Source organism: Penaeus monodon, chromosome 9 (genome assembly GCF_015228065.2).
Source record: "Penaeus monodon isolate SGIC_2016 chromosome 9, NSTDA_Pmon_1, whole genome shotgun sequence".
Taxonomy (NCBI): domain Eukaryota; kingdom Metazoa; phylum Arthropoda; class Malacostraca; order Decapoda; family Penaeidae; genus Penaeus; species Penaeus monodon.
Window position 1 is genome coordinate 52,382,070 of NC_051394.1, and position 10,000 is coordinate 52,392,069.

Below are 10,000 nucleotides of genomic sequence, written 5' to 3' on the forward strand. Positions count from 1 at the left end.
TGACACCACGTCTGGTTTGGTAGCCAGGGCAGGTAAATAAATATACAATATAGATTAGTGTGGCATCTCATAGCTTGTTATACGAAACTAGTTCTATTGTTTGGGTTGCTGAAGAGTGTTTGAATTGCATCCTCGTTTCAGAGCTTAAATCAACCATGTATGGTAGTTTCACACATCATTGTTCCCTTTTAACAACTGATACGGTAGGTTGATTTGAGATTTTCTTTTTCTTTCTTTTTTACACAGAAAAGTTATTATTTTGTTATTTTTTTAAATGCAATAAGAATTTCGCCATGGAAAGAGGAGCAATTACTACACGGATTATAGGCTCAAGTGATGAGTATCTTTATACCGTTGATTATGTGTATATGTACAGGTAGTTGGTCTGAAAACTTAGATGAAGGATGGATCGACGTATCGCTGGTAGTGTACAGATTTGAATTCTGGCGAGTGTTTTTCAAAACACTCAAGTTCATGGCAACGGAAATGCACTGGCTTTGAAGAAGCTGAATGGGAGCCCGTTTTTACCCGTCCGTTATCAAGTTATCAAACGCAAATATAGGGTGATGGTCTGCACTATCAGTTACTATTAATGCTGTCTTTTGTTAAACCAAATTTAATGAAATGTGAGGTGTGTGTGCACTCCTATAATTTCGGTGGTTTCATGAAAGTGGTAGTTTTGTAAACAAGGATTCCACATCAAAACTCGCCATATATAAATAGATAGATAGACAAATGTATGATGTGGAGTTATTGATGACACTACATAATAGAAAGGGGAATAAAGAGTAAACTTTAAGTAAACTTGCACACCAAAGATCCAACATAAAATACCTTATGTATATTTGTTTATTTTTAATAGAAAAGTGTTTCCAGTTTTTATTTCAGTTTAATCAAATAATTTTGGATTCAATAACATTTCCATTAGCTGAATTTGTGCTCTAAAAGGCAAGGAAGCATAGTACTAATACAAGATGCATACTTAGTGTTCTATTGTATACTATGGTACTCTGTGTTAAACTTATATCCAACACGTATTATTTCCTTTACTAAATAGCGTTATTTACTCTTCTTCTGTAGCTGTCAACACCTCTACGCCACATTAGTAATACTAAAAGAATCACATTGAAAAAAACAATAGGAATGTCAGAATCATTATTTGGTAAGTACGTATGGGAGAAAGTGGGAGCCTGAGGGGGAAGTGATGGTGAATCAGAATTAATACACTGTCCTCTCAACCATTATCCAAACAAATTATCTTTTTTAGAATATATGGCTAGTTTAATGAGTGGTTATATTTTTTCTAGTATAGATCACAATAAATCAGTTCTAGGTAAATGTGAGAAACTTTTAAGCGTTCTTCGAAGTAGTAATTTAAATAGGTACAGAGAGAGAGGAGAGAGAGAGAGATGAGAGAGAGAGAAGATGAAGGCGAGAGAGAGAGAGAGAGAAGAGAGAGAGAGAGAAAGAGAGAGAGAGAGAGAGAAAGGCAGAGAGTGAGAGAGAGAGAGAAAGAGAGAGAGGGGGGGAGAGAGACAGAGAGAGAGGCAAAGAGAGAGAGAGAGGCAAAGAGAGAGAGAGAGAAAGGCAAAGAAAGAGAGAGAGAGAAAGGCAGAAGAGAGAGAGAGAGAGAGAGAGAGAGAGAGAGAGAAAGGCAAAGAGAGAGAGAGAGAAAGGCAAAGAGAGAGAGAGAGAAAGGCAAAGAAGAGAAAGAGAGAGAAAGGAGAGAGAGAAGAGAGAGTGAGAGAGAGAGAGAGAGAAAGGCAAAGAGAGAGAGAGAGAGTTTAGCATAGTCTTTTTCTCTCATCTCCCTGCTGACAATTACAATGTGGTATTTGCTGTATCATATTCATTACTTTATAATGTATATTGTACTTATTCTCTATGATCGACAAGTAACAGAGAATGCAAAGTATCTAACAGATAATATTACATGTTTCTAAACAATGAACGAACATAACGCATCCTCAGGTCCACCAGATGACGATAATTTCATACCATGCAGAATAACATGTCATCTATTTCCTTCCATAACATTCCTTCCTTAGAACACGAAGAACAGCACGCTCTTTCGTTACTGTATATACTTCCAGTCCGTTGTGTTTCTTGTGCAAGATTCCCTCTAGCACAATTCTATCGACAACAAATCGGTGCGGACACGCGGCGACATCTCCCTCGGGAAGACGTCCTAACACTGGTGCCAGATTGCTTCGTCAAGGTTTATATACCCATCTCGGAGCGAAATGCGTGAGGACAGGAATTAGTTTTTTCCCCCCATTCTTTTTATCTTTTTTCTTTCTTTTTCTTATGTATGAATGACTTCGGTTTGGTAAATCTCCTGTTTGAGAATTTATCTGTTGTACAGTACTCTGTCGTCGGTAATGCTTTGTCTGTGTTTACTTGAGAATGTTCTCGTTGTGTATGTGCCCGTCTCTTATCCTGAGGAAATACATTGTTTTTGTTTTAGGTGTTTTTTTTTTCTCTCTCTCTCCTCTCTTTCTGTTTCTCACTCTCTCTGTGTCTCCCTTTCTCTCTCTTTCTCTTCCTCTCTCTCTCTCTCTCTCTCTCTCTTCTTTCTCACTCTTCTCTGTCTCCTCTTCTTTTTTCTTTTTCTCTCTCTCTCTTCTCTCTCTCTCTCTCTCTCTCCTCTCTCTCTCTCCCACCACACTCACTCTCACACACACACACACACACATCACACACACACACACACACACACACACAACACCACCACACACACACACATCACACACACACACCACTACACACACACACTACACACACACACAGACACACACACACACACACACACACACACACACACACACACACACACACAAACACACACACACACACACACAAAGTCCCGCCAACTCAACGTGAAGCGAAAATTGTAAAGCATCATTTGTCCACATTCACTAACACCGTCAATTCATTCAGACACCTCAACCACTCCGTCCATCGATCCATCTAAGACCAATACATCATATACTAATTACAGATTGTCTTCACACCTTCAGGAAATAACACAAATAAACAAAAGCGAGTTAAACTTTCCGCGTTATAAATTTTCCTCGGAGAGCAGTTACAACGAAAGCCGTAAATTGTTTATGAATAGTTAAAGGTTTCTTCACCTCCTCGCTGGGAAGGAGTAGAGGACACGAAAATCTAATATTCTGCGTAATATTCAGAGACATTTGTTCCTCTTCTGTATATAGTATTTCCTTATTAATGTCTGTGTTTGATTTTTTACCCCCCGTCTGCGTCGACGTCCATGATAAATACTGCGATTAAGGTCGATTTGAAGGGGGGGGGGAATTGAGAATGTAAGCTCTGTGTCTCCAGCAAAGACATAAAACATTTAAAGAGATTTCCCCAAAGAAAGGCCATGAATCACCCAAGAAAACCCCTCTAAAAAAAGGTGTGAATTGTTTCATATAATCCAAAATCAACAAATGAAAATCGTAAATAAACTACACTGACAGTCACTAATTAAACAGAAGTCAAAACTGCTGCGAGGAATAAAAATGTACATCACAAAGTTTTACAGCTAAATAAGAGTTCTGACAGTCCCGGACGTTTAAAACTTATGACGTGGGAGAAAATTTACATAATGCTATATATATGTTTTTGTTGTGGGCGCAATGGAGATCAGGCTAGGGAGTTTCGCCGTGTGTGTGTGTGTGTGTGTGTGATAGTATATTTGTTAATGTTGGTCCGTCTCAGCTTCTTTAGTCCTTGTAGGTGATGATGACCCACTTCGAAATCATGTCACTTACCTTAAATAATTATGAGACCTGCAGCCGATTCACACACACACACACACACACACACACACACACACACACACACACACACACACACACACACACACACACACACACACACACACACACACACACACACATAGTGCATATACTCTTCCCTATTTACCCATCCTTACCCTCGACCTGAATTCGCACCATCCTCCCCACCTCCTCATCTCGCCGTTCCAACGTCCCATACAAGGGTACGTGCGTTTTGTTCCTCCGCACTTCTTAACTTCATTACATCCAACTACAGGATTATTCGAATTGAGTTTCGGAGTGTCAAGGATACCTACCTACGTTCGCGTCCTTCTCGGCCTGTAATACAGTTTTGCAGTTCCTTGGTTTCCCTCTGACGTTTACTAGAAATGGGGTTGTTGTAATAGGATATGATGGAAGGGTGTATTTGGAAATGGGTGAATGAGAGTGTCTGTTAATGGGTCTGGTTTATCTTTGATGTTTTGTTCATAATTCCCGAAGCGTGTGTGTTAGTATACATGGTCTGTTGCCTTATGTAAATATGGATTTACTATTGTATTATGCACTTCCGTGTTTGTTTGTTTTTGTGTGTTTTTCTTCATTTTTATGTTTCAGTGAGAGTAGGAAATACAATAAAAGGATGTACTCATTCATAAAACTCGGAAAAAAATGTATTTATTATTTTATATGTTCTTCACAATATTATGTACATGCAATGTACACAACAGTTCAACACAGCACAATGAAGCACAGGAAAATGATTCATACATTATAGGTTACAATCCTCTTTGCATAAAGTATACGTGTTTTTATCTTAGCTTGTGGATTTTTTATGGAAATGAATATAAGTATATATACATTGTGTGTGTGTGTATGTGTGTGTGTGTGTGTGTGTGTGTGTGTGTGTGTGTGTGTGTGTGTGTGTGTGTGTGTGTGTGTGTGTGTGTGTGTGTGTGTGTGTGTGTGTGCTTTTGTATGTTCTATATATTTCAATTTACAGTTTAGTCATCACACTGACAAAACTGCCTTTTCATAATTCTTGCTTTTAATTTCTTTTATTATCAATAACCGATATTTTACATAAATTTCACTTGAGTATTTTTCCTCTTATCCTTACCCTACACAAACTAATCATAATATCCCGTGTTCAATGTATCTGCACTTTTACACTGAACTGTCCATCTTCATCTCCTTCAAACAAGTGCCAATGACAATATCAATTATCCGTCCCATCTTGTCTTCAAAATCCCCCATTAGTTAACCTACAGACACAAATATAAGCATATAAGTGCCCATCAGAATACAGTAGTTATTCTGACCAGCACTTGGGATATGTTATAATGTTTTTCGTCACTGCCGCATACTGTCGATCCGCTGATGGCCCACGAAGAGGTAGGCAAGGAGAGTGTGGGTGCCATCACCTGTCGACTTGTATCGGATTGAATGTTTAACTAAAGAACTCTACAGATTTCTACTCGTTTAAGGTGAAAAAAAAATGGAAGTAATTAAAGTGGCTCCTGATGTATATGTCTCACTGTCAGCATCGTCCAGAAATGAAAAGTTGTATTTTCATTATCTTTGGGAATCTAAGGTCTGGTATTCTCTCGAGTTCAAAATGAGCTTAATATTTATACTAAGGTACATAAAATGGTATTATTGCATTGGTTCCATCTCTTGGTAATATAATCTGGAACATTTATCTTCGCAAAAAGAATTTAATCTATTGGTCTATTTGTAGGTGAGACGTTTTAATTATCATTACCAATATTTCCTAACAGTGTTTTGGATGGAACAGTTGTCAAAGAAGGAAAAAAAATATTCTCTCTCTTTCTCTATAGTTTCTCTTTTTCATCATCTTTGACGATTGTACGATATTCATTCTTTTTTTTATTTCTCGTTCTTTCTGTCAGTCCGCTTCTAGTTCTAAGAAATAAACGAAGCACTTTGATGAACAGTTTGAACACGAATGTCCATTGATGCAAGTGACCATCAGTTTAGACCGGGTTCAAGACTGTTAAGCTGACTGGGAGGAGGAACTCAGTGGAGGGGGGTAGGAGGGAGGGGGAGAAGAGGGGGGGAAGGGCGGAAGCATTTGGGAGACTGAGTATTAAAGAATATGCTTAATAAGGCTATTTGTGTATATATATATGTAATCTCGTAAAACTCTTTTACCACTGAAATGAACCTGTAATTTTGGCAGTATATCGTTATTTCGTCTTTATTTTTATTTATCTACTTAATACTCAGTTTTCACTATGGGAATTTGAAAGGAGTAGATTAGCGTGTCATATACTGTACATAATACACTCTTAATAAGCTATTATTGACACGAAGACCAAAGTATGGGATTCGAACACCAACACAATCAAAGAACGCGTTCGTCTGGAAGAATGGTGTGTTATATACTGGGAAACCTGAATCACGAATTCACTGTACAATAATTATGATACACTTAACGATGAAACTTCACAAGCGGACACTGGCACAAATTGTAGATATGTCTTGACACCTCCATGGAAGCAGGAGAGAAGCAGCAACGGCTAGTCTCCTCCCAAGCATTGCGTGACACAACAAGTCAAGGAGTCTCGGAGTTTCATTCGGTGCTTCGCTCAGAGGTTCATTCGGATATTCGAAATTAAGGTTCATTTAGAGATTCATTCGGCTGCTCCATGTTGCTTCGCTCGAAGCTTCATTCTGACTTTCAGTGTCTCGGTTAGAGTTTCATTCGGTGCTTCACTCAGAGTTTACTTTTAGAGCTCCGTTCGGTTGCTGTCCTAATCTTTATTCTGACTTTCAGTGTCTCAGAGTTTCATTCGGTGCTTCACTCAGTATCATTCGGATTTTCCCTCAAAGTTTCAGAGTTCCATTCGTTTGCTTTACTCAAAAAAAGCTTCTTTCGTCTTTTCAATCAACATTTTAGTTAGAGAGCTTCATTTCGTTGCTTCGCACAGAGTTTCATTTGGATTTTCAGTTACATCTTCATCCGGTGCTTTACTGTAACGTCTCATTCGGACTGTCATTGAGGTCTTCAATCGGAGTTTCCTTAAATTCCTCAAAGCTTATTTACAAAATGCAAACAGGGTTATCGACGCTATTTGAGGCCTTGAAGATTAATACATTTCAGACAGGTAGCTAAAAAAAAAAATATATATATATATATATATATATATATATAATATATATTTTCTCAAGTTCCCCTTGTAAACAAAGCCCCTTAATCTGCCAGTTATAAGTCTGTGTAATATTTCAGTTCGATGTTTGATGTTAAGTTTCAGCGCCTGTGTTTAACGCTATGGTTCCTGAAAGTTTCGGAGTATTGGTTATTGTAAATATTGTGTATATGTTGGTTATCAGTTTGATTTTCAGTGTCATGTGTATGTGTTGAGTGTGCGTGAGTGGTTATAATAGAAATAATAAGAAGGAGAAGAGGAAGAAGGATATCTTCTGACTTTAGTAGGAATGTAATTCACTAACAGTTTTGAGTGTCAGGTCGGCGGCCGTTTAAGAGCACATAATGCCCACGAGATTCTAATAATTATCATAAGCTATAAAATCCGATCAGATACGTAATAAACTAAATATTTGAGGTTTGAGACCCGTAAAGGAAGGTGTAACTTGTCATTGTGGGATGAAATGGTGTGAATACTGAAGACTATTTCTACACCGTGCGTTGGTTTCAAGTTGTATTATGATTTTTATATCACGTACAGCCACGTGTTTATGCCGAAATGTTGTAGCCTAAAATTCTAAACACAAACTCAGGAATATTATCCGTCTTAAAGGGAAAAAGCCCCGTCTATGTGACAGTTTCAAATTGATTGGAAAACCGCAGATTCCTTTTCACACACGCCATCAAAAGTGTCTTCGAACAATGACCGACTAGCGTTTAATCACATACTTATATTCCTCCCCCTCTTCTTCAACCTCGTGGATAACTTTCCTTTCTCTTTAAGCAGGGAAATGAATGCGAAAATTTACCGATACATCCCGTCCCTCCCCTCCCCGCCCCGCGATTGCCTAACGGAGAGGGAGAGACCAAGAATTATGATTAGTATTTTCGCCGCCCCGCTAATGAAGAAGGAGGTCCCTCTTGACGCGCGGACTTCCAAGTGAGATGTCGATCAATGGTTTCAAAGCTCGCTCGCCGATGGGGGGGGGGGGGCGTCGATTAGCGTTAATGGTTCGATGGGGTTTTATGATGAATGGGGGGCTTGTGAATGGGAGGGAGGTGGGGATGTGATTAGGAAGGAGGTGTGGGTACTCCAGAGGCAGGATTAATGGTGGTTTACTCTACTGGCTAATGGGGGAGTAATGGGGAGGTAGGGGGTAAGCCTCTGGGCTGAGGTAATGGTTGTAGGGAACCTGTTTACGGTGCGGATGGTTGAGGTGATATGCCCAATTACAGGATTAATAGTGGTTCTACTGACTAGTGGTAATGAATGGTCGGCCTCTTGGTTAATATAGCAATCGCAACGACCCTGTATTTTATGAATGATCGTGTGGGAATCTCCAATGGTTAAAATGGCACTATTAAAAAATAAATAAATGGATGTGGAATATTTTCCCCGTGTTTTGGATAAACCCCAATCATAATTTAAGCAAAGGGTAAGTCGTAAATCTCCAGCAGATCAAGTTCCTCAAAGTCTATAGCGAAGTTGGCCCAACTTGGAATTATTGTTCGGATTGCTGCCCAGATGGCTTAGGATTAATTCCCTTCCTCGCTCCCTGACTTAATCCTTTGATATATCCTTTTGGCGTGATTGTTATCCTAATCGTGGCTGATTGTGGAACTAATAGGGTTAATTGTTAGCTTCTCAGATTTATAAAGCATTTGATATGATAATTAGCGGAGATGTATTTTGCTTGTTGATGAAGCTATGATGATGATGCAATATTTATTGATGATCGATGATATTCTTGATTGAAATAATACTGATGGTATCCTTCTGTGAATTCAAACATGTAGGCCTTAGATCTTCGGTGTGGACTTAAAATGCTAGACTTCAGAGGCAGAGGGTAAGAATCTGGGTTGAGATATTTTCACATATATTCGTGTAGAACATTTTCAGAACCTAGCGAAGTTTTACGAAGTTTCAGTGTTGTATGTAACTCTTTTCGACTGATGACTGAAGGCGTTGAGGGATTGCTTCTTTTTTTCTTTTTTTTTTTTTTTTTTTGGTGGGGGGGTTCTAGATTAAGTAAATTGATGAGGAGAAATGTGTGTTGTGTATTTGCTGGCAGATTAAAGGTATTTTTTACTATTTTTTTTTCTCTTTTTTTTATTGTCTTTCACTTTTTTATTTCTTTCGGAGTTCGTCTTCTTATAATTTTACATTGTTTTTTCCTTTTCATTCTTTTTGTCTTTCAGATAAAGAAAAGTCAGATAAACATACTCTTGCTGTCTTAAATACCGACGAAACATCTTAAGAAACAAGCTGTTAACAAAAATAAAAAATAAAAATTACAAAGAAGATAACAATTCTCTCTCTTTTTTTCTTCTCTCTCTTTTCTCCTTTTCCTCTAACCTCTGACCTCGCCGCCCACTGCCCCATCCAACGCGAAACCACACGCCCCAAAGACACGGGGGCAGATCACACACAAAACCCACACGCGACCAGCTGACAGCCCGCTTTTCGCCTCGCCCGCGACGCCCTCGCCAGAATTCTCCTCCGTGAACAAAGCTAATTACGTAACTACAGGCGCAGAGCTAGCCAAGAGGGGAGGGAAGGTAGCCTGAAGGGAGGGCAGAAGGCGAGGGCGAACAGTGGCAGCAGGAGGAGGGTGACCGTGTGAGGCGTCGATGCCCGGGCGCCGCTGTCCTGGTCCGGCCGAACGGGGTAGCCTGGCTGGCGACCTCGATGTAGGGTGTTCAGGTGACCCGAACCTGAAGGAGAGAGAGAAAAGGCGGGGGAGGTGAGCTAGGTTCCTCGTACGTTATGCTATACGAAGGTGGGGAAAAATGGATCTGTATCTTTAAGAGAATTAATTTTAGGCTAAGTTTTATGATTGTATGGATGAGTATTCGTTGTTCACGTAATATGAAGGAAATTGTTGTGTATTTGTATCTTCAGTGGAATTATTTTGATTGTATGGATGAATGTATGTCTTCGTTGTTCAGGTAATATGAGGTGTGACTTTGCGAGAAAGGAAAGTGTAAAACGTCATTATATGAAGGTGATCAATATGTATCTGTATCTTTCTATCTATCAGAATGT

General features: G+C 39.2%; 1 protein-coding gene across 1 annotated transcript in view; it reads right to left on the bottom strand.

Moving 5' to 3' along the window:
• Nucleotides 1–9,060: 9,060 nt before the first annotated feature.
• LOC119576760 overlaps nt 9,061–10,000 on the bottom strand; it is a 30,703-nt gene continuing 29,763 nt past the window's right edge. The window contains 1 exon segment of the mRNA XM_037924400.1: nt 9,061–9,669. Coding sequence (XP_037780328.1) covers nt 9,479–9,669 — 191 coding nt within the window. The 3' untranslated portion in view covers nt 9,061–9,478.